This window comes from Hyla sarda, chromosome 1 (assembly GCF_029499605.1).
Source record: "Hyla sarda isolate aHylSar1 chromosome 1, aHylSar1.hap1, whole genome shotgun sequence".
Taxonomy (NCBI): Eukaryota; Metazoa; Chordata; class Amphibia; order Anura; family Hylidae; genus Hyla; species Hyla sarda.
The window spans coordinates 528,323,478-528,348,644 of record NC_079189.1 but is presented as its reverse complement, the minus strand read 5'-3'; the positions used below and the strand labels follow the sequence as shown (position 1 = coordinate 528,348,644).

At 42.6% G+C, this 25,167-nt stretch overlaps 1 protein-coding gene across 1 annotated transcript; it reads left to right on the top strand.

The window, feature by feature from the left end:
* Positions 1 to 3,861: 3,861 nt before the first annotated feature.
* Positions 3,862 to 19,069, top strand: SERF1A (small EDRK-rich factor 1A). The gene is made up of 3 exons (XM_056539696.1): positions 3,862 to 3,953; positions 16,976 to 17,084; positions 18,861 to 19,069. The coding sequence occupies exons 1-3, from the start codon at positions 3,947 to 3,949 to the stop codon at positions 18,931 to 18,933; spliced, it is 189 nt and encodes a 62-aa protein (XP_056395671.1). The 5' UTR covers positions 3,862 to 3,946; the 3' UTR covers positions 18,934 to 19,069.
* Positions 19,070 to 25,167: the final 6,098 nt, after the last annotated feature.

The window sequence follows — 25,167 nt, the reverse complement described above, 5'->3', positions numbered from 1 at the left end:
CTTTCTGCCTTCACTCTGCGGTCCAGCTCACCCCAAACCATCTCGATTGGGTTCAGGTCTGGTGACTGTGGAGGCCAGGTCATCTGGCGCAGCACCCCATCACTCTACTTCTTGGTCAAATAGCCCTTACACAGCCTGGAGGTGTTTGGGGTCATTGTCCTGTTGAAAAAAAAATGATGCTCCAACTAAACGAAAAACGGATGGGAATAGCATCCTGCTGCAAGATGCTGTGGTAGCCATGCTGGTTCAGTATGCCTTCAATTTTTCATAAATCCCCAACAGTGTCACCAGCAAAGCCCCCCCACACCAGCGCACCTCCTCCTCCATGCTTCCCGGTGGGAATCAGGCATGTAGAGTCCATCCATTCACCTTTTCTGCGTCGCACAAAGACACGGTGGTTGGAACCAAAGATCTCAAATTTGGACTCATCAGACCAAAGCACAGATTTCCACTGGTCTAATGTCCATTCCTTGTGTTCTTTAGCCCAAACAAGTCTCTTCTGCTTGTTGCCTGTCCTTAGCAGTGGTTTCCTAGCAGATATTCTACCATGAAGGCCTGATTCACACAGTCTCCTCATAACAGTTTTTCTAGAGATGTATCTGCTGCTAGAACTCTGTGTAACATTGACCTGGTCTCTAATCTGAGCTGCTGTTAACCTGCGATTTCTGAGGCTGGTGACTCGGATGAACTTATCCTCCGCAGCAGAGGTGACTCTTGGTCTTCCTTTCCCGGGGCGGTCCGCATGTGAGCCAGTTTCTTTGTAGCTCGTGATGGTTTTTATGACTGCACTTGGGGACACTTTCCACCTAGAATGTGACATATTTTCAGTTGTTTCACACTTTTTTGTTATGTATATAATTCCACATGTGTTAATTCATAGTTTTGATGCCTTCAGTGTGAATCTACAATTTTCATAGTCATGAAAATAAAGAAAACTCTGAATGAGTAGGTGTGTCCAAACTTTTGATCTGTACTGTATATATTGTTATGCTGGGATTTGTAGTTTTGCAATAGCTGGGGCATCCTTATTGGGAAACACTAATTTATGCATGTGTGTGTGTGTGTGTATATATCATGTTGAGAGTTGTAGTTGTGCAACAGCTGGATACACTCTGGTTGGGAAATGATATATATATTGTAATGATTCCTCTGGGATCGTCCTGGACACTGCTACGAGACACGTTTCCTCGCAATATCTCGCCAGACAACCATTCAGCATACAAGTCTGGCACCTCGCCAGCATTATTAACACAGGTTGCAGGTAAAACAAAACATAACTCAGGAACAAACCAAAGTCCTAGACCGTCTGGTCACTGACTACACTTGTAAGCATGCCCTGATTACTAACTGGTGACCTACCCTCAGCCAGCATAAAACATGTGCCCCTGCAACCTGTTCCTCACAGTTCACGCCACTTCTTCACTTCTTGGACCGCTCACAGTTCGCTGTGTGTTTCCTCTACAGGGTCCGTGAGTCTCCCCCTACAGAGACATGCTGTTACCCAGGGAGAGCCCCAACTATTCTGTTTCCTTTCCTTTTAAACACACTTCCCCTTTCTGCTACCTCATTAATTGGCACCTGATGAGTATTTCTGCAAGCTCAGCTAGGATAAAGGACTGGGAAAAACACCCTTTCATTGCCCTCAAACCTGCCTCAATGACACAATATATACACACACATACAGGGATCGCTTGGTGGGAGAGAGATCAATCTGCAACTAATGCAACAGCTGTAGGAACCCTGATTGAAAACCACAGGTCTTTTGAATGGATGCAGCTAATTTATGTTTCAGTGGGTGGGGTGGCTGATGTGGGGGAGGGAGGAAAATGGAATTGTGGGATTTGTAGTCAAAAAAAGAAAAGTCAAACAGGAAATACCAGTTCACAAAAAGCTAGCCACAGTGTAATCTCACAACATAGTAATTTAGCCCCAAGACAAGTGCAGGTCCTTCCTAAGCATGTCCATTACTGTCTGCCAGGTACGTACTAAAATCACCTTGTGGTGGATAACATCTTTAAGATGCTGAATGATTGTGAAATGTCCCATTCAAATGAATGGGATCGGTTCAAGCATCAGTTTTCCTTCCAGTGCACACCTGATATATGTGAACCCATCTCATTCGGTCTGCAGGGTGCCAGCGCATAGCTGTTATCTACCACTTTATGTTACTGTATGTGAGAATATTGGTCTATGTATGGTTGTTTTTATTTAGGAACAATATTGTGTGTGTCTAGCAAATGTTGTGTGTCTACAGGGACATATGCTTTGTGGATTGTGCTCCTGATCTTTTAACCCTTTCAAGACTCAGCGTTTTTCCCTTTTTGCAGTTTTGTTTTTTCCTCCTCACCCTCTAAAATCCATAACACTTTCAGTTTTCCACCTACAGACCTATAAGAGGGCTTGTTTTATGCGCTACCAATTCTTCCATTTCTACGCAGTGCACTTTTTGGTAAAAGTGACACATATTTATTCTGTAGAACCATATGGTTACAAGGATACCCAATTTATGCAGATTTTATTTTATTATACTAATAAAAAAAAAAAATACAACTACATGCACCAAAATTAGCATGTTTAAAAATGACCTCTTCTGACCCCTATAACTTTTTTATTTTTCCATATATGGGGATGTATGAGAGCTCATTTTTTGTGCTGTGGTCTGTAGTTTTTATTGATACCATTTTTGTTTTGATGGAACTTTTTTCACCGCTTTTTATACATTTTTTAGGGTATAAAAAATTACCAAAAAGACGCAATTTTGGACTTTGGAATTCTTTTTACGTATACGCCATTGACCGTGCAGTTTAATTAACATTATATTTTTATAGTTCGGACATTTACGCACGTGGCAATACCACAAATGTTTGTTTATTTTTGTTTACATATTTTTTTTTATGGGAAAAGAGGGTTGATTCAAACTTTTATTTGGGAAGGGGTTAAATCACATTTATTAACTTTTTTTTTACACCATTTTTTAGTCCCCATAGTGGACTATTACATGCAATCTTCTGATTGCATACACTGTTCAATCATATGCCATAGCATAGATCAGTGTTATCAGGGCTCTGCTGATCCAGCCAATTTCATCACGGCGGTGCCGAACAGCCTCACTGAGCTGCTGGGAACAGTTTTACTTTCATGTTAGACGTGGTGATCAACTTTGATCGCCACGTCTAAGGGGTTAATGCTAGGCATCACCGCAATCGGTGATGTACAGCATTAGACATGGGTCCTGGTGGCTGATAGCCCGCATCATAGCAGGGAAGAGGGCGCAGGGCATACAGGTATACCCTGCATCCTTAAGAGGTTAATAAACTTGCAACACTCATTGCATGCTACATCCTGAATTAACTAAATGTGACTGACTTGGTCGGCTTTTGGGGCCCCACTTTTAATTTTGCCCAGGGTCACATTAAGTCTAAAACCGGCCCTGTGGGCAACGGTAGTTGAGGTTCAGTTAGATTGTTAAATGTGAGCCAGTGACTAGGGCCAGTTCCATGGGAAAGCAATGGGGCGGAGTGGGAGAGGGGTTTCTTGGCCTCCAGAAGAATCCCACTAGACTCTAGAGCAGGTATAAGCAACCTTCGGCACTGCAGATGTTTTGGACTACATCTCCCATGATGCTTTGTCAGCATTTTGACTGTAAGAGCATCATGGGAGATGTAGTCCAAAACATCTGCACTCCCAAAGGTTGCCTATGCCAAACTTGCAGCCTCAGCCAAGCATACGCTGGAAAGGCCACGCCCCCACTCGACGTTAAACCTAGTCCCGCCCCTTGTCCTCCTTTTATATGGCCTCTTTTTATGTGGGCGGGGTATTGATGACGTACCGTGTCCCTTATAAACAGTTGTAGCCGCCCCCATCGGTCAGTAGCTAGAATATTCTAGGGCGTGCGATTGGGAGAGGGCGGTGGTCTGGGATCTGCAGAGCTTGGCTTCTGCCTGGGATGGCGCGTAAGTTTCTCCGGGGACGGGTAGTGAGGGGGACCGGGCGCTAGGCGGCAAGTGTCAGGGTGCAGATGGGTGTTTAACTATGGTCCCTGATGATAACTATGATACGGGGCTATGCGGCTCCTCATACAGGGGGAGGTGAGAAGAATGGAGTCCGGTATAAGACGTCCTCTAGTTCCTTAGACGATGCCGCCTAGGTATGTATGGAGTCTAATGTTCTGGGAAAAGGGGCTGCTGGAGTGACCGCGTCTGACCAGACAAATCCTGCTGCGTATTCAATGCGTTTCGCTTTTTTTTTTTTTTTTTTTTTTTTTTTTTTTGAGAAGCCCATGAGTATTTCTAGCGGTCAGTAGTGCCTCTAGTGGCCGTCGCTGTAACTACAGTCTATAGAATGTGAGATTGGTGGACTACAGTATTCTCAAACCTACGGCTGTTGCAAAACTTCAACTCCCATCATGGCATTCAGGACCAGATGGGGTTTTTGCATCAGCATGAAAATTAACGGATAGGGTACACTACCCCCCCCCCCCTTTATCCTATCTGCTGTGGCATTATTAGTTACCATTTAGTGGAGTGTTTCTAACCAGGGTGCCTCCAGCTGTTGCAAAACTACAACTCCCAGCATGCCTGGACAGCCAAAGGCTGTCCGGGCATGCTGGGAGTTGTTGTGTTGTACCAGATGGAGACCTACTGTTCATATAACCCTGATCTACCATTTCAGGTAAGTTTCACACCTTATGATGCAGGAATCTCTGCAACCATTCCCTGTGATATCCGTAAAATCCACCCTACAAATAGGACATATATCCAAAAATATAAAAATGTTATTTATATATAGGGAGATTTATCAAAAACTGCAGAGGAAAAAATGCCCAGTTGCCCATAGCAACTAGTCATTTTTGCAGAGTTCTCTTTAAAAACTAGAAGCGAGCTGATTGGTTGCTATGAGCCACTCTTCCTCTGCACAGTCTATAAATCTCCCCCCGAAATAAAAAGCATAGAAAAGAGAGGCACTCTGACAACACCAACAGTAGACCTAGTGCGGATAAGGCTGCGTTCACATCTCGTTTTTGCAATACGGTTCCAGTGTAAAAACCGTATTGCAAACCGAATATATATAATATATATATATATATATATATATATATATATATATATATATATATATATATATAGACATGTCATTGAAAACCGTATGCCAAGCGTAGCATCTGGTTGTGCACTTTTTGCATCATTTACAGTTTTTTTTTTTTTTTTCCTTACACAAAACCGTAGTCTACTACGGTTTTACGTCCGGGTGAAAAACCGGATACAACCCGTATACTTTTTATAAAAAATTTTTTTTTTTTTAAATGGTGGTCAATGGGAACTGCACAGAACCATATGTGCGTACGGTTCCATCCGGTTTGCACATGCGCTGTGCACACTAAGTTCTTCCCACAAATAGAACAAGAAGAACCTTATTTAAATGGGCACTGTCACCAACTTTATTTTTTGATATGTTGTACGACTTATGTACTACAACATATCTCTAATATACTTTTATAATTTTTTTTTTCATTAAAAAGGTTTAATTTACATAAAAAAAAACGGCTACTGAAAAGGACTGATTTTGGAGTGGCAATCAGTCCTTTTTCAGTTAGGCTGCACTCGTTCCCTGCCTGTCAATCAGACAGGCGGGAGCGAGCACATTGGCTCCCCGGCCACTGGCTGGGAGGCCACTCCTCCCGCACATCGCCGCCGCCTCGTTGCCGCACCTGTCCCAGCACGCCCGCTGCCGGACTCTGCAGTAACTGCAAGTGTAATGAGGGAACGGGGTATGCGGGGCGAGGAGGGAACGGGCTAGTGCCGTAGCGGGGGGGGGGGGGGGGGGGGGTTGAACGGGCTAGCAAAAAAAAAATAGGATGGTGGGAGCTACCCTTCAAGGACAAACATAAAACTGTATTTTTTTTTTTATTAAACCTTTTTCAATCGGTCATCCGGTTTAAAACCGTACAGAGATATATATACGGTTGTACACAGTTGTATATGGTTCGGTCCGGTTTTGAGACTTAAGGCTTTACAAAAAACCTGATACGGAAACCGTATTGGATAAACGAGATGTGAATGCAGCCTAACAGGGAGCATATCGGGGATTACATGCAGGAAAATTGATCCAGTTAGGCTGTGTTCACACCGGCTTCTAGACCTGTCCCATTCTTCTCCCGTCAAAAATAAAAACTGTCTTTAAAAAAATAAATAAATGATGCAAACGGATGTTAGACTGGGTTCACGTTTTCAGTCATGCAAGACTGCATACGGCTGGAGGAGCTAAAACCGGGCGCTGCCGTATCCCTGCTGTATTTCAATGAGCCGACCGGAGTGAAACACTGACTCCGGTCGGCTTATTTTTGCCCCGTATCCAATTTTCCACCGGACCTAAAACCACGATTTTAGGTCCAGTGGGAAAACTGCATACAGGGCAAAAATGAGCCGACCGGAGTAAGCGTTTCATTCCGGTCGGCTCATTGAAATGAATTACATACGGGTGCGCCCAGTTTTAGCTACCCCCCCCCCCCCCCAGCTGTATGCGGTCCTGTATGGCTGAAAATGTGGTATGAACCCAGCCTTATCCATTTGTACGAGTTGGGATCTGTTATTGTTCAGTAACAAAAACAAAAAAATTATATATATTTTTTGGTTCTGAGCCTGCGCAGAAGTAAAAAAACGGATTGAAAAAATAGATACAAACGGATGACATTAACTACTTAACGACAAGGACGTAAATTTAGGTCCTGGTGTGGCGGTACTTAGCGCACCAGGACGTATATTTATGTTCTGCCGGTAATGGCCAACATCTGCGATCGCGTGGATGTCTGCCCTTAACCCCTCAGATGCCGTGATCAATACAGATCACAGCAGTGCGGTCAGAAATATGGATGATTGGATCGCCCGCTGCGATCATCCAGAACGGCTCACGGAGGTCCCCTCACCTGCCTCCGCCGCCTTCCACGGGTCTTCTGGTCTGAGATCGAGCAGACTAGAGCAGAAGATCACCGATAATACTGAGCAGTGCTGTGTCCTATACATAGCACTGCACAGTATTAGCAATCAAAGGACTATTAAAGTGTAAAAAATATAAAATATATATACACACACATTTGGTATCGCCGTGTGCGTAAATGTCCGAACTATGAAAATATAATGTTATTGATCCCGTACGGTGAACGACGTGAAATAAAAAAAACACAAAATTGCTGCTTTTTTTGTCATTTTATTCAAAAAAAAAATGTTAAAATGTATAAGTTTCAAATACACAAATGTAGTATCAATATAAAGGACAGATCATGGCGCAAAAAATGAGCCCTCATACCATCGCTTATTCGGAAAAATGAAAGTTATAGGTCGTCAAAATAGAAGGATTTTAAACATACTAATTTGGTTAAGTAGTTAGATTTTTTTAATTTTTTTAAGCACAACAGTAATAGAAAAGTGTGTTATCATGGGTATCATTTTAATCGTATTGACCCACAAAATAAAGAACACATTTGATTTTTACCGTTAATTGTACGGCATAAAAACGAAACCTTCCAAAATTAGCAAAATTGCGGTTTTCTTTTTAATTTCCCCACACATAGTATTTTTGGTTGCGCCATACATTTTATGGTCGAATATGAGTGATGTCATTACACAGAACTGGTCGCACAAAAAACAAGCCCTCCTACTGGTCTGTGGATGAAAATATAAGGCTAGGTTCAGTCGTAAAATTTCTGTCCGAAATTCCGCTTGCTAAAATGTCTAGTGTAGTGAATGGTTTTCCGTTCACAAATTCACATTTGAGAATTGGTGAAGCGGAAAATCCGCTTAGAAATTTCCGCCTGAAGAAAGGCATTGCTCTTTCTTCAGGCGGAAATCCACGCGGAACACATTGCAGTCTATTGGAGACTGCAGTGTCTGCGCCGTCCTAGCGCCGACTGATTCAGCCGGCGCTGGCCGCACTCGGAAATTTTCTGCCTGGAGATTCCGTAGTCTGAACCTAGCCTAAAAGTTACGATTTTTAGAAGACGAGGAGGAAAAAACTAAAAATGCTAAAATAAAATTGGCCTGGTCCTTAAGGGGTTAAAGGCTCATCCATTTTCCATAGACTTCAATGTTAAATTTACTGTATCCGTTTTTTTGACGGAAGAAAAAAATACTGCATGTGCTGTTTTTTCTGCCATCAAAAAAATGGAAATGAGTGCTGACAGGTACAAATGTATTGTAAAAAAAAATTAAAAATCCATTGACATGAATGGGATTTTTTTAGAACCGTTTTTAATCCGTTAACAGCCTGCAAGAACGGAACCGAAACGGGGACAGACGGCCGTGTGAACGCACCCTTACACCTGGATCAGTTTTCGGTCTTGTAATCCCCTATATGTTCACTGTTACCACCACTGTCTTCTGTTGGTCCTGTTTAGAGATGAGCGAACTTACAGTAAACTCGATTCGTCACGAACTTCTCCGCTCGGCAGTTGATGACTTTTCCTGCATAAATTAGTTCAGTCTTCAGGTGCTCTGGTGGGCTGGAAAAGGTGGATCCAGTCCTAGGAGACTCTTTTCTAGGACTGTATCCACCTTTTCCAGCCCACCGGAGCAGCTGAAGGCTGAACTAATTTATGCAGGAAAAGTCATCAACTGCCGAGCCGAGAAGTTCGTGATGAATCGAATTTACTGTAAGTTCGCTCATTTCTAGTCCTGTTGTATTGACTTTCTCTGACTTTCTTTTTTATGTATTAATAAAAATGGATATCTTTTTCTGACTATTTATTTTGGTTTTAGTATATTTTGTCCCAGTTTTCGTTTAGTCATTGCCAAATGGTTTGGAAAAACAGTTTGAATCCCTTCTCATGCCGGGCTTAAAGGGGTACTCTGCTGCTCAGTGTTTGGAACAAACTGTTCCGAACACTGGAGCCGAGGCGGGGGTGTGACATCATGAGGGGGCGGGGCTATGATGTCACGTGCTCCCGGCTCCAGCGTTCGGAACAGATTGTTTCAAATGCTGAGCAGCAGAGTACCCCTTTAAAGGGGTACTCCGATGAAAACCTTTTTTCTTTTAAATCAACTGGTGCCAGAAAGTTAAACATATTTGTAAATTATTTCTATTAAAAAATCTTTATCCTTCCTGTACTTATTAGCTGCTGAATGCTACAGAGGAAATTCCTTTCTTTTTGGAACACTGATGACATCATGAGCACAGTGCTCTCTGCTGACATCTCTGTCCATTTTAGCAACCGTGCATAGCAGATGTATGCTAAGGGCAGCATGGTGGCTTAGTGGTTAGCACTGCTGCCTTGCAGTGCTGGGGCCTTGGGTTCAAATCCCAGTAAGCACAACAATAAATAAAGAGTTATTATTATTATAATGACGTCAGCAAAGAGAACTGTGCTCGTGATGTCATCAGAGAGAATTCCAAAAAGAAAAGAATTTCCTCTGTAGTATTCAGCAGCTAAAAAATACAGGAAGGATTAAGATTTTTTCATAGAAGTAATTTACAAATATGTTTAACTTTTTGGCACCAGTTGATTTAAAAGAAAAAAGGTTTTCACCGGAGTACCCCTTTAAGCCCGGAACGAGAAGGGATTCAAACTCGCCGTGTGACGTCACGCCCGCCCCCTCAATGCAAGTCTATGGGAGGTCCCTCACACCCCCTCCCATAGACTTGCATTGAGGGGGCGGGTCGTGGCGTCACCAGGGGCGGAGGTGTGATGTCACGCTCGTCCGCCATCGTGGTCGGGCTCTGAAGCCTCCAGCGTTGCCTGTGTGAGGTGGAAGCCATACAGGTGGGTGCCGCAGCCGAGATCCCGGGGGCCCCAGCAGCAGGACCCCGGCGATCTGACATCTTATCACCTATCCTTTGGATAGGGGATAAGATGTCTAGGGGTGCGGAGTACCCCTTTAAGATTGCATTGGGCGGTCCTACATAGTGATTGACAAGACTTCTCTGACTGAATAGGGAGCTGTCCACTTGATATCTAATCTGATGGGGGTGTGGAAATAAAAAAACTTGTCCAAGGGACTAAATCGGAGCACAATCTACTTGTCCCTCAAGAAAATCCACTTGTCCTGGTAGATAAAATAATTTCAACCAAAATAGTATTTAAATAATTATCTTTATTAGTTTCTGCACTTTGCTTTTTTTCCCTCCTCATCCTATAATATCCATAAATCTTATTTTTCCATCTACAGACCCATATGAGGCTTGTTTTTTGTGGGGAAGTATACTTTGTAATGACACCTTTGATTTTTCCATAACTTATGCTCTGAAACAAAAAAAATATTTGTGAGGTGAAATAGAAAAAATGCAAAGTTGGGGGTTTTCTCTTTTTTGCCATTCACCATGTGGCCAAACTTACATATTTTGGTACTTTAGGTCAACCTGATTACACCAATACCAAATAAAATTTGTTTCCTTTTTTTTTTTTTTTTTTTTAAATTTCCTGACCCTATAACATTTTTATTTTTCCGTATACTGGGCTGTATGAGGGCTTTATTTTATTATTATTATTATTTTTTTTTGGGCAGTAATATGCAGTTTGTATCGGTACCAATTTGGTATTGATCAGACTTTTGAACACTTTTTTTTGTATTTTTTTTAAAACTTTTTTGTGGGATATGATAAACGTAAAAACGCAAATCTTTTTTTTATTTTTTATTTTTTTTGTTAACTCCATTTACCGTACAGGATATTAAATGTTATTTTTTAATAGATCGGACATGCGCCAATACCAGATATGTTTATTTTTATGTTTACATATATTTTATATGGAAAAGGGGGTGATGGGTGTTTTTAAACTTTTATTAAACTTTTTTTTTTTACATAGACTTTAAGTCTGCATCCGCTCCTGCATCTCACACCAGCATTATTTAAAAAAATAAATAAATAAAAAAGGAAGTCTGTCTGCCCCTGATTGCCCAGTACAGGGCTAAATCTATGAAAAATTCACATTCCCGGAACTACATGTCCCGGGCTTCATGCAGGGATGTGGAAATCCTATCGCCCGAACAGGAGGGTAAACGGGTAAAATGCACACAATCTTAGAATTTTTCCAACAAACCTATATATTATCTGCTTTAGTCCCCCCTGCTCTGTAACGTGCTGCCGGTAGATCTAACCCCATGTTGAACGTAACCGGTTCCCCTTTGATCAGAGGTAGCTAACAAACTAATCCCATTAAAATGTTATCAAATGGTTATGTACAGACACATTCTTGCCATAGTCGGTCCATAGTGCAAATCTCTTCCTGTACAGTAGTTTTACCAATGTGTAAGAGGGTGGTTTCCAACCTGTGAAACTACAACTTCCAGCATTACCGGACAGCCAATGGTTCTGAGCTAGTTGACCCTCGTGTGAGGTTCTCAGTGCTGTACTTACTAGATGGGCATGTTAGTAATTTACAGTGGCTTATGTCAGGGCTCAACAAGTCATAGACACCATGGAACGGAGAATTTCATCCTGGCACCTTGGGTTTTTGTCAGGCTTTTCCAACAATGGTTGTCCACTTTTTAATGACTGATTGTTTTACTTCAGCCTCTGATTCCACACTCCACTCGCAGTTCCGGTATTACATGAGCAGATGTCACGTTACGTGCGCTGCAGAGCACGTAATGTGAGGGAATAAAAAATAAATAAATGTATTTCTATTATGGCTGGCTCCTAGTTTAACCCCTTAAGGACTCATGGCGTGCCTGTACGTCCTGAGTCTGCTCCTGTTCTATTTGGCCCCCGTCATAGTGGGTCGGGCCCGGCACCTAGCAACCCCCGGGACCTGTGGCTAATAGCGCGTGGCACTATTCGCGGTGCCGCGCGCTATTTACCCTTTAGACTTGGCTTTCAAAGTTGAACGCCGTGTCTAAAGTGAAACTAACACGTTGCCGGTTAGCTCAGGGGGCTATTCGGGATCACCGCGGCGAAATCGCGTTATCCCAAACAGCTGTAGGACACGAGGAGGATCCGCTTACCTGCCTCCTGGTGTCCGATCGCCGAGTGACTGTTCAGTGCCTGAGATCCAGGCATGAGCAGTCAGGTGGCAGAATCATTGATCAATGGTTTCCTATGAGAGACCATTGATCATTTTAAGAGATCAGGGCATGCAGTTTTATAGCCACTAGAGGGGGTTATAACACTGCAAAAAAAAAGTGAATAAAGATCATTTAACCCCTCCCCTAATAAAAGTTTGAATCACCCCCCTTTTCCCGTTAAAATAAAAAAACTGTGTAAATAAAATTACATATGTGGTATCGGCGTGTGCGGAAATGTCCAAATTATAAAAATCTATTGTTGCGCGCAAACAAAGTCCAAAATAGCGTATTTTTGGTCACTTTTAATATAATGAAAAAATGATTAAAAAGCGATCAACAAGTCCGATCAATACAAAAAAATGGTACCGCTAAAAACTTCAGATAACGGCGCAAAATATTAGCCCTCATACCACCCCGTACGTGGAAAAATAAAAAAGGTATAGGGGTCAGAAGATGACAATTTTAAACGTATACATTTTCCTGCATGTAGTTACGATTTTTTCCAGAAGTACGAGAAAATCAAACCTATATAAGTAGGGTATCATTTTAATCGTATGGACCTACAGAATAAAGATGAGGTGTCATTCTTACTGAAAAATGTACTGCGTATAAACGGAAGCCCCCAAAATTTACAAAATGGCGTTTTTTTTCTTCAATTTTGTCGCACAATTTTTTTTTTTCTGTTTTGCTGTAGATTTTTTGGGTAAAATGACTGATGTCAATGCAAAGTAGAATTGGTGGCGCAAAATATAAGCAATTATATGGAATTTTAGGTGCAAAATTGAAAAGGTTATGATTTTTTAAAAGTTAGGAGGAAAAAGTGAAAGTACAAAAATGGAAAAACGCTGAGTCCTTAACCCCTTCCCGCTATTGAACATATGCATACGTCCAGGCGAACTACACGTTCGCGCAAATGGACGTATGCATACGTCCAAGCGATCTCCTGCTCTGCCACGGGCAGCGCATGAGATCGACGGCGGGACTCAGCTGTCAATCACAGCCGGAGTCCCACCGCAGCTGCCGGGCCGCGATCGCGCCGGTCCCGGCAGCATTAATCAGTTCTGATCACGGCATCTATGGTGTTTGCAGGGGGAGCGCTGCCCACCAACGGCAGCGCTGCGATAAAATAAGGGGGATCGGGGGTGGCCAAGACACCCTCGATCCCCTTGAAGCGATAGGAGTGAGGTGGCAGGGGTGCCACCCCCTCCTATCCCTGCTAATGATCGGCGGAGCGACCGACCAATAGCAGGCGGGGGGGGGGGGGTTAAAGTTCGGTTCCCCCCGCTATGCCCACCCATCGGCGTCCGGCACAGCGGGGAGAACCGTGTAGTAGCGGCGGTGGTCATTTACCCGGCAGCGGAGCTCCAGATGACGGCAGCGGCGGCTGTGATCATGGTGGCAGTGGAGGTGAGTATGGCGGCGGCGTGTCTGGGAGTCTGTTGCCTAGCAACATCTGCAGGGCGACAGTTTGGAGAGTGGTCTCTAAACTGTGGCCCTCCAGATGTTGCAAAACTACAACTCCCACCATGCCTTGACAGCTGTTTGCTGTGTTGGCATGCTGGGATTTGTAGTTTTGCAAGATGGGGTTAAGGCTAGAGATCACCGACAGTGGTCTCTAAACTGTAGCCCTCCAGATGTTACAAAACTACAACTCCCAGCATGCACAGACAGCAGTTTGCAGTCTTAGCATGCTGAGATTTGTAGTTTTGCAACATCTGGAGGGCCACAGTTTAGAGACCACTGTCAGTGATCTCTAGCCAGAACCCCTCTATATCTTGCAAAACTACAACTCCCAGCATTCAGGAACAGCAAAAGGCTGTCTCGACATGCTGGGAGTTGTACTTGCGTGCCTTCAACTGTTAAATAACTACATCTCCCAGCATTCCCTTTGGCAATCAGTGCATGCTGAGAGTTGTAGTTCTGCAACAGCTGGAGGCACACTGGTTGGGAAATACCGAGTTAGGCAATAGGTTCTATTACCTAACTCAGTATTTTCCACCCAGTGTGCCTCCAGCTGTTGCAAAACTACAACTCCCAGCATGGACGTTCTGTCAGTGTATGCTGGGAGTTGTAGTTTTGCCCCCCCCCCCCCCCCCCATGTGAATGTACAGGTTACATTCACACTGGAGGCGGATTACAGTGCGTTCCCTGCTTCAAGTTTGAGCTGCGGCAAATTTTCTGCCGCAGCTCAAACTCCTAGCGGGAGACTTAGTGTAATCTGCCTTCAGTGTTTGAATGTAGCCTAAAAACACTACACTACACTAACACAAAATAAAGAGTAAAACGCTACATATACACACATACACTGACCCCCCCCTTCTCCCCCCCCCCCCCCAATAAAAATGTATCCTACGGCAGTGTTTCCAAAACAGAGCCTCCAGCTGTTGCAAAACAAAAACTCCCAGCATTTCCGGACAGCCATTGACTGTCCAAGCATGCTGGGAGTTTTGCAACAGCTGGAGGCACCCTGTTTGGGAATCACTGGCTTAGAATAAACCTATGTCCACCCCTATGCAAATCCCTAATTTAGGCCTCAAATGCGCATGGCGCGCTCACTTTGGAGCCCTTTCGTATTTCAAGGCAACAGTTTAGGGCCACATATGGGGTATCGACGTACTCGGGAGAAATTGCCTAAAGTTTTGGGGGGGCTTTTTCTCCTTTTACCCCTTATGAAAAGGTAAAGTTGGGGTCTACACCAGTATGTGAGTGTAAAAAAACTAACATTTTTGTATACTAACTTACTGGTGTTGCCCCATACTTTTAAATTTCACAAGGGGTAAAAGAAAAAAAGCCCCCAAAATTTGTAACGCAATTTCTCCTGAGTACGGAGATACCCCATATGTGGGCGCAAAGTGCTCTGCGGGCGCACAACAAGGCTCAGAAGGGAGAGCGCACCATGTACATTTGAGGTCTAAATTGGTGATTTGTACACGGGTGGCTGATTTTACAGCGGTTCTGACATAAGCGCAAAACAATAAATACCCACATGTGACCCCATTTTGGAAACTACACCCCTTACGGAATGTAACAAGGGGTATTGTGAGCATTTACACCCCACAGGTGTCTGACAGATCTTTGAAACGGGTCTGTGAAAATGAAAAATAACATTTTTAATTTGCACAGCCCACTGTTCCAAAGATCCGTCAAATGCCAGTGGGGTGTAAATTCTCCCTGCACCCCTTATTACATTCCGTGAGGGGTGTAGTTTTAAAAATGGGGTCACATGTGGGGGCTGGGGGGTCCACTGTTCTGGCACCACGGGGGGCTTTGTAAATGCACATGGCCAAATTCTCTCTCCAAAAGCTCAATGATGCTCCTTCTCTTCTGAGCATTGTAGTTCGCCCCCAGTGCACTTCACGTTCACTTATGGCGTATTTCCATACTCAGAAGAGATGGGGTTACAAATTTTGGGGGTATTTTCTTCTATTATCCCTTGTAAAAATGTAAAATTTGGGGGAAAACAAGCATTTTAGTGTGGGGTATTAAGGTTCACTTTACCCCTTGTTACGTTCCCCAAGGGGTCTAGTTTCCAAAATGGTATGCCATGTGTTTTTTTTTTTGCTGTCCTGGCACCATAGGGGCTTCCTAAATGCAGCATGCCCCCAGAGCAAAATTCACTTCCAAAAAGCCAAATGTGACTCCTTCTTTTCTGAGACCTGTAGTGCACCAGCAGAGCACTTTTCATCCCCATATGGGGTGTTTTCTGAATCGGGAGAAATTGGGCTTCAAATTTTGGGCGGTATTTTCTGCTATTACCTTTTTTAAAAATGTAAAAAATCTTTGCTAAACCAAGCATTTTTGGTAAAAAAAATATTTTTTTTTACATATGCAAAAGTCGTGAAACACCTGTGGGATATTAAGGTTCACTTTATCCCTTGTTACGTTCCTCAAGGGGGTCTAGCTTCCAAAATGGTATGCCATGTGTTTTTTTTTTTTTTTTTTGCTGTTTTGGCACCAAAGGTGCTTCCTAAATGCAACATGCCCCCCAAAAACCATTTCAGAAAAAACGTACTCTTCAAAATCCCCTTGTCGCTCCTTTGCTTCTGAGCCCTCTACTGCGCCCGCCAAACAATTTACATAGACATATGAGGTATGTGCTTACTCGAGAGAAATTGGGCTACAAATATAAGTATACATTTTCTCCTTTTACCCCTTTTAAAAATTCAAAAAATTGGGTCTTCAAGAACATGCAAGTGTAAAAAATGAACATTTTGAATTTTCTCCTTCATTTTGCTGCTTTTCCTGTGAAACACCTAAAGGGTTAAAACACTTACTGAATGTCATTTTGAATACTTTGGGGGGTGCAGTTTTTTATAATGGGGTCATTTATGGGGTATTTCTAATATGAAGACCCTTCAAATCCACTTCAAACCTGAACTGGTCCATGAAAAATAGTGAGTTTGAAAATTTTGTGTAAAATTGCTGCTGAACTTTGAAGCCCTCTGATGTCTTCCAAAAGTAAAAACTCATCAATTTTATGATGCAAACATAAAGTAGACATATTGTATATGTGAATCCCCCCAAAAAACTTTTTTGGGAATATCCATTTTCCTTACAAGCAGAGAGCTTCAAAGTTAGAAAAATGCAAAATTTTAAATTTTTTCATCAAATTTGGGGATTTTTTACCAAGAAAGGATGCAAGTTACCACAAAAATTAACCGCTATGATAAAGTAGAATATGTCACGAAAAAACTATCTCGGAATCAGATTGATAAGTAAAAGCATTCCAGAGTTATTAATGTTTAAAGTGACAGTGGTCAGAATTGCAAAAAAGGGCTGCGTCCTAGAGCTGAAAATGGGCTGCGTCCTTAAGGAGTTAATGACTATTTGTGAAGCCCTGACTTGTGTAGCTGTTCGATATGGATTATTGAGTCAGTGAGGGAAGAGTTAGAAAAATGTACCTGAACGGTCGACGTGTATCCCGATTATACTATAGTTTATCCTGAAGTTCATGTCTTGAGCAGCCGTTTATTTCTTTGTCGTAGGTGGAAATCAACGTGAACTCGCTCGCCAGAAAAACCTGAAGAAATGTCAAGACTTAAATAAAGGCAAACGCAGAGATGACACCTTATCAGCAGCACAGAGAAAGCAGAGGTATGCACTCCTATCTGTCTGCAGTCAGACTGTTCCTATACACATGAGATGCATATGTGCTGCTGTAGAAGCATAGTGCAGTATTTGTGTTCAGTAAAGGGGTACTCTGCTGCTCAGCATTTTGAACAAGCTGCTCCGAACGCTGGAGCCGGGAGCTTGTAACATCATAGCCCCACCCCCTCATGACCTCACGCCTCCTCAATGCAAGTCTATGGGAGCAGGTGTACCGGCTGTCATGCCCCCTCCCATGGACTTTGATTGAGGGGGCGTGGTGTGATATCATGAGGGGGTGGGGCTATGACGTCACAAACTCCCGACTCCAGCGTTCGGAACAGTTTGTTCCAAATGCTGAGCAGCAGAGTACTCCTTAAGGTGCAATATAAGCTAAGAGAACCCTAGAAACCAGTGGTCACCAAACTGTTGACCTCCACAGTTAGGAGACCAGTGCTATAAACTCCCTTGTTGATCTGATGTGGATGTGTGCACTGGGCCCTAGGTCCCTAACAGTGCAGATATGTAAAAATAGAGCCTATTGTGCTCTTAAGTGCCATTATCCTATTCAATTGAGCAATAGTTATGTTCTGACCTAGAAGTGTAGCACTAGAGTTCCTCTCTAGGTTGGGAGCATTTAGTAATAGGATCCACAGGAGAGAATGAATCAGAACAACCAGAGTTGTAGCTGTTTCGCCAGTGAGAGAATGGCGGATTCTAGAATGGTTTGAGGTGCAGGTGATTGTGAAAGAGACTTGATATATAGAGAGTGAACGATAGATCCCAGGGCTTGCTGCCCGCCAGTTATGGTAGTAAAACAACACTGAGATGAAAATGTCAGGTTTGGATAGGAAAGTCAGTGGAAGATGCTTTATTTCAGCTATAGGGAGGACATGTTTAAGACAGTGGACAGTCACTTTTTTTTTGGGTGCAGGTGTCATCTCATCTTTTTGCAGCCCGGGCATAGGGATACCACACAATATAGAGCAGTGGTCTTCAACCTGCAGACCTCCAGATGTTGCAAAACTACAATTCCCAGCATGCCCGGACAGCCGTTGGGCATGCTAAGATTTGTAGTTTTGCAACATCTGGAGGTCGGCAGGTTGGAGACCACTGGTACAGAGTGTCGGCGCCGGCGGCCGCAACAAACATGAGGATGAGGAGGGCAGCGCATGCGGGTGACATATCAGTATTTACCCAGATGGGGACAGCGCTGGGCTGATAATTAATTGGGGAGCAGAATAGCGCTCGCGGGTGACTTGTGATTAGTTCCCCGATGTGGGGACAGCGCAGCGCTGGGCTGATAAGTCATTCATTCCCGAGGGGGAGGGGCCCAACCGGTATTGCGGTATGGGTTCAAATGCATATCGTGCAGCACAAAAATTTTGGTATTCGGTATGAACCGGTATAAAGCCCACCCTAGGTGGGTGAGGGCACAGAGATTTTAAACATATCTGCTAATAGCTTGCCCAATAGGGGCTGTGTATAGAGAGCACTTAGGACAGACCCCTGAGGAACCCCGACAGCAAAAAGGGGAAGGGAAGAGTAGTCAGCAAATGATACACTAAAGAAGTCAGAGATAAGAAAACCAGAAGAGCAGAGTCCTTGAATGTTTTTTTTTGTCCAGGCTGTCTAGGCATGTTGGGTACATTGGGGGAGAATTTTATTACTTGTCTTGCTCAATGGCCACATTACCTGTAACCTCAATTATGCTGATTGTCCTGGTACAGCAATGAGTAAAGCCAGAGATATTCACTGCTGATCTGAATGTTTCCTTTTCTATAGGGATTCTGAGATAATGCAACTGAAACAGAAAGCTGCCGATGAAAAGAAATCCATGCAGTCTGCTTCCAAGTGACTGAAAGTTGTGGGATATTCACAAAGACTCCAGTTGTCAGAGGACCACTAAAACCTTTTGTTTTAGATTTTTAATTTAATTTAAATTACTCTACTATTTTTACATGCGTTTTTTTATAAAAAAATTTATTAACATACTTGGGATATTTTCTGTTGTATTTGTTGGCTATGGATAGAATAGTTTAAATTCCAGATCGGTGCTAGACATTGGCATCTAATGTACAGTATGTGTGATTGCATCAGTATTCTATAATATGTTAAAGTGGATCTATCCAATGCAAATAGCACTCGTACAACAAATGTGTTCCAAGACTTTAACACTTTTAGTTCCAATATTTCTTCATACAAAAGATCATTTCTTACAGGAACAGTGTACTTGGACACAATGCAATAATCACCCAGTGCATATTAGCCAATCCACGGTCACAGCATGACAACAGACCTTTTCTACAACACACCCATACCCTTGTTCACATTAAAGTGGATCTATCAACAGGAAAACATAGATGTAAATAAACATATGGGTAGTCACTGGGCTAGTCAACAGGATTCTCAGCATACATTTTTATCTCCATAGTTTTTTCTAGTGCTTAGATAAAAACCTCATACGGCCAGGGGTGTTTCCTAGCGTGGTAATAGCCCAGGTAGGTCTAGCCGATGCTCTCTTTATTTAGCATAGAGTTACCTGTGCTTATTGGCAGAAACATTATATAAAAACATGGTATTAAAGGAGATCTGGAGTGCTTATAACTTATCCCCTCTCTGAAGAATAGGGGATAAGTTATAGCTCTCAGGGGGTCCAAGCGCTGGGCCCCCCACAATCTCCTGTACGGGGCTACGGCAGTATGATGGAAAGACCATGTGGTCCCCAGCAGAAAGCCACGGCAGGCACTCCCCCCTCCATGTATCTCTATGGGATTCATGGAGGGGGCGTTCTGGCTGCCGCATCAAGTGGGGACAGAACGCCCCCTTTCCTTTACATTGCCGCGGTCCTGTACAGGAGATTGTGGGGGCCCCGGCACTCGGACCCCCTGCGGTCTATAACTTAGCCCCTATCCTTTGGATAGGGGGTAAGTTCTGAGCACTACACATGTCCTTTAAGTGCAGCATCACATTATACAGGGTCTATAGCATACTATTAGTCATTCAGGTGTCTCATAATTAGGAACAAATAGAAAAAAATATAACACAAAGGCACATATGAAGTATCTCAATCAGGGAATCTCTTAAAGGGCTACAACGGGTCACTTTGAGCATGCAGGATATATCATGGGCCAAAGTTGTGCAACATGTAGTGTGGCTAAGTCATCATGTAGTCTTAGCTTTATAGGGGGTTTTCCCCAAAAGGAGAGCGGTTAAGTGTGTAATCTCTTGCATCCAACTACTAGGATCACAAATGTTGTGGTTCCTTAGTCTTCAGTATGAGTGAAGTAGTAGTGCACCTCCACATAAAGTCCTGTCTCTCCTAAAGACAAATAATGGAGCTGCAGTCACAGAGGTGCCACTACTGCTCCATCCACACAGGGGCCTTGGAGTTCTGTTCTGTTTTTTATTTATTTATTTATATTTATTTTTTGGGCCCCCAATGAACATGTAAGTGGGAAATACATGGCACATTATGCAAATTTTCCTCTTAAAGGAAAATGGTCAGCCTGATCACCCCCTCTAAACGTAAAATACTGTTATAGAGTGACCAGGAGTCAAAGAGCGGTCACTTACTAAATTATGTCCACTTGTTCTGGAGACACGGGCTGCAGAAGTTCCGCTGCTCAATTCAGTTGATTGTGCACAGGAGGCGGAGCTCTGACGGCTGGCCACCCCTGCTTCTGTCCGTCAGCTCATAATGCCGCCCCTCATTTTGTTTTACTTTGTACAGTAATAGAAAAACTATATAACTTGGACATAGTTTCAATTGCATTGAACTACAGAACAAATAACATCCTGTTTGCTATAAAGTGCACTGTATAAAACCAAACTTGCAAAATTGTGGGGGGGCGGGGTGTTTTCAACATCACCCAAAAAAAAAAAAAAAAAAAAACTTTTTTCTTTTGTTCTGCTATACATCTTATGGTAAAATGAAAGGGGTCCATACAAAGCGGCTGTACAAAAAAGAAGCGCACATATGGGGTCTGTGTATGCGAAAGAGTTAGACTAGGTTTCCACTCAGATTTTTTTTTTCTCCTGGCATTTTTTGGAATACGGCCACTGCAGTTTTTGAGCCAAAGTCAGAAGTGGATCCAGTAGGAAAAAGTAGTGTAAGTCTTTCCCTTAGATTTCCCATTCCTTTTGAATACATTTCTGGCTTTGGCTCAAAAACTGCAGTGGCCGTATTCCAAAAAACGCCAGTAAAAACCTGTGTGGAAACGTAGCCTTATGGCTCCTAAAAGGTGAGAAGGAAAAAAACACAAAAAATGAAAATTGTCTATGTCCTTAACCTCTTAAGGACCCATGACGTATGCGTACGTCATGAGTCCCGGTCCTGCGATATAACGCGGGGTCACACGGTGACCCCGCATCATATCGCGGCGGGCCCGGCGTCATAATGAACCCGGGACCCGCCTCTAATAGCGCACGGCACTGATCGCTGTGCCGCGCGCTATTAACCCTTTAGCCGCGCGCTCAAAGCTGAGCCGCGTGCCTAAAAACGAAAGTAAAAGTGCCCGGCTAGCTCATGGAGCTGTTCGGGATCGCCGCGGTATAATCGCGGCATCCCGAACAGCTGTAGCACAGGAGGAGGTCTTCTTACCTTCTCCTGTGCTGTCCGATCGCCGAATGAATGCTTCAAGCCTGAGATCCAGGCTTGAGCATTCAATCGCCGAAAACCCTGATTGATCCATTCCTATGGAGATGGATCAATCAGAGTAAAAGATCAGTTAATGCAATATTATAGCCCCCTATAGGAGCTATAATATTGCATTAAAAAAGTGTAAAAAAAATCATTAACCCTTTCAATTATCCCTTCCCCTAATAAAAGTTTGAATCACCCGGCATTTCCAAAAATAAAAAAAACATTATGTAAATAATAATAAAAATAAACATATGTGGTATCGCCGCGTGCGGAAATGTCCGAATTATAAAAATATACCGCTTTTTAAACCGCTCGTTCAATGGCGTACGCGCAAAAAAATTCCAAAGTCCAAAATAGCGCATTTTTGATCACTTTTTATACCACAAAAAAGTGAATAAAAAGTGATCAAAAAGTCTGATCAGAACAAAAATCGTACCGCTAAAAACTTCAGATGACGGCGCAAAAAATGAGTCCTCAAAGTGCCCTGAACACAGAAAAATAAAAAAGTTATAGGGGGTCAAAAGATTACCATTTTAAACGTATAAATTTTCCTGCATGTATTCATGATTTTTTTCGGAAGTGATACAAATTCAAATCTATACAAGTAGGGTATCATTTTAACCGTATGGACCTACAGACTAAAGATAAGGTATCATTTTTGACAAAAAATGTACTGCGTAAAAAAAGAAGCCCCCAAAACTTACAAAATAGTGTTTTTTCTTCAATTTTGTCGCACATTGATTTTTTTCCTGTTTCACCGTAGATTTTTGGGTAAAATGACTAATGTCATTACAAAGTAGAATTAGTGACGCAAAAATTAAGCCATTATATATAATTTTAGGTGAAAATTTTTAAGAGTTATGATTTTTTAAAGTTAAGGAGGAAAAATTGAAAATGAAAAAACGGAAAAAGCCCGGGTCCTTAAGGGGTTAACCCCTTGCCGCAAAACGCTGTGTTTACACGTCACTGTTGCACCGGAGGGTTATGAAGCGAGCTCAGGAGCTGAGCTTGCATCATACCCGCACGGTCCCGGCTGCTATCAGCAGCCAGGACCCGTGGCTAATGCCGGACATTGCTGTTTCGGCAGATGTCCGGCATTAACTGTTTAGACGCGGCGATCAAAGTTGATCGCCGCGTCGAAAGTGAAAGCTTCCCGGATGCTCAGTCTGGCTGATCGGGACAATTGCGGTAAAATTGCGATGTCCTGATCAGCTAGAATGCAACAGGAGGGTGCCTTACCTACCTCCTGAAATCCAGGCTTGAGCAATCAACTGCCAATAACACTGATCAATCCGTTGGCAGTGATCAGTGTAATGAATCAATGTACTGCATGTTATAGTCCCCTATGGGAGCTATAACATTGCAAAAAAATAAAAAAAAATTAATAGATGATTTAACCCCTTCCCTAATAAAAGTTTGAATCACCCCCCTTTTCCCAAATAAAAAAACTGTGTAAATAAAAGTAAACATATGTGGTATCACTGTGTGCGTAAATGTCCGAACTATAAAAAAAAAAAATATTGTTAATTAAACCGCACGGTCAATGGCGTACGCGCAAAAAAATTCCAAAGCCCAAAATAGTGTATTTTTGTTAACTTTTTATACCATAAAAAAATGAATAAAAAGCGATCAAAAAGTCTGATCAATACAAAAATGGTACCGATAAAAACTTCAGATCACGGTGCAAAAAAATCACCCTCATACCGCCAAAAATAAAAAGAATTATAGGTGTCAGAAGATGACAATTTTAAACATATACATTTTCCTGCATGTAGTTATGATTTTTTTTCAGAAGTGCGACAAAATCAAACCTATATAAGTAGGGTATCATTTTAACCGTATGGACCTACAGAATAAAGATAACGTATCATTTTTACCGAAAAATGTACTATGTAGAAACGGAAGCCCCCAAAAGTTACAAATAGTTTTTTTTTCTTCCATTTTGTCGCACAATGATTTTTTTTCCCGTTTCGCCATCGATTTTTGGGTAAAATGACTGATGTCACTGCGAAGCAGAATTGGTGGCGCAAAAGATAGCTTTTGCCAAAGCTACTAAGGGTCCACAAATGCTTCCGCCATCCCCCTAGGCATCAGCCAAGGTATCTGCCCGCAGAGCCCTTAACAGTCGGTACCCTGCCCATGCAGAAGTACCCAGGGTTTTTGCAGGGAGGTGCGGAACCTGATGGCCACACACACCTTTAGCGTAGAAAAAAATAGTGTGTGCACTTTTCTTTTTCTCTGGTAAATTACCAGATCTTCCATGAACCCAATTCAAGTAATTCGGATCCTTTGGGACCTGGTGGAGTCTGTTGTGCTTCGACTTGTTTTGGGGGCCGTTCGGTGCAAAAAAAAAAAGAGACGAATGGGACATAGCACATCCGCAATGTGAACTTTAGCCTTACTTGTGGCTCTAGTATCAGATATAATTAAAACTAACACATTTTATTGATATATACCTTAAAAAAGGCTTTAATTAAAAAAACGTGACTATTATATTGTGACAAAAAATAAATATCAAATTACCACAACACCTGAAAGATGATCACTATATTAATCCACAGTCAGTCCTGACTAATGGATTATTGATTTGGATATCGTAGTACTAGTATGTCAGTCCCCAAGGATAGACAGGCCGACACACATCTGGGATGTGTTGTTATCTCCCATAAATGAGTTAGAGCAGCCTATTGTAGCCACAGGGTTGGCTCCAACTCTCCTACTATAACTGTATCAAATGAAAAATAGGAGCTTTCAACTCACCACAACAAATTCCAGGTGTGCACCTACAATAATATCACCTAGTGTGCAGTAATTAGTGAAGAAAATATATATAAAAACGACATTACAATTTTCCCCGTTCCGACGCGTTTCCCCCCATAATCGGGGTTTCTCAAGGAACTTAAGGGTTGAGTCCTAATGATACGGACTGATGTCACAAGAAGAGGCCATAGTACTGATGACACCGATAAACCTTATCCTCTTGTGCATCAAGGATACGTCAGGCGTGTGCCCCCGGTAGGTGGGACTCATCACGTACGATATCCGAATCAATAATCCATTAGTCAGGACTGACTGTGGATTAATATAGTGGTCATCTTTCAGGTGTTGTGGTAATTTGATATTTATTTTTTGTCACAATATAACAGTCATGGTTTTTTACTTCAAAAGTTTTTTAAGGTATATCAGTAAAATGTGTTAGTTTGAATTATATCTGATACTAGGGTCCTACAAGGGCTGTGATATTGTTTTCTGATTGACCCTATGAGTCATCTGGTTTAGTTTGCTGTTTTGAGAGTTACTTGTGGCTCTCCAGATGTTACAAAACTACAACTCCCATCATACCATGACCTCGTTTTGAAACAGCTGGAGAGTCACAGGTTAAGGCAGAGTTTTCCAACCAGTGTGTCTCCAACTGTTTCAAAACTACAACTCCCAGCATGCCCGGAC

Excerpts from the sequence above, each read along its gene's own strand:
- SERF1A (XM_056539696.1), top strand. Across the intron at positions 17,085-18,860 it reads GCAGCACAGAGAAAGCAGAG|GGATTCTGAGATAATGCAAC; the intron begins GTATGCACTCCT and ends CCTTTTCTATAG.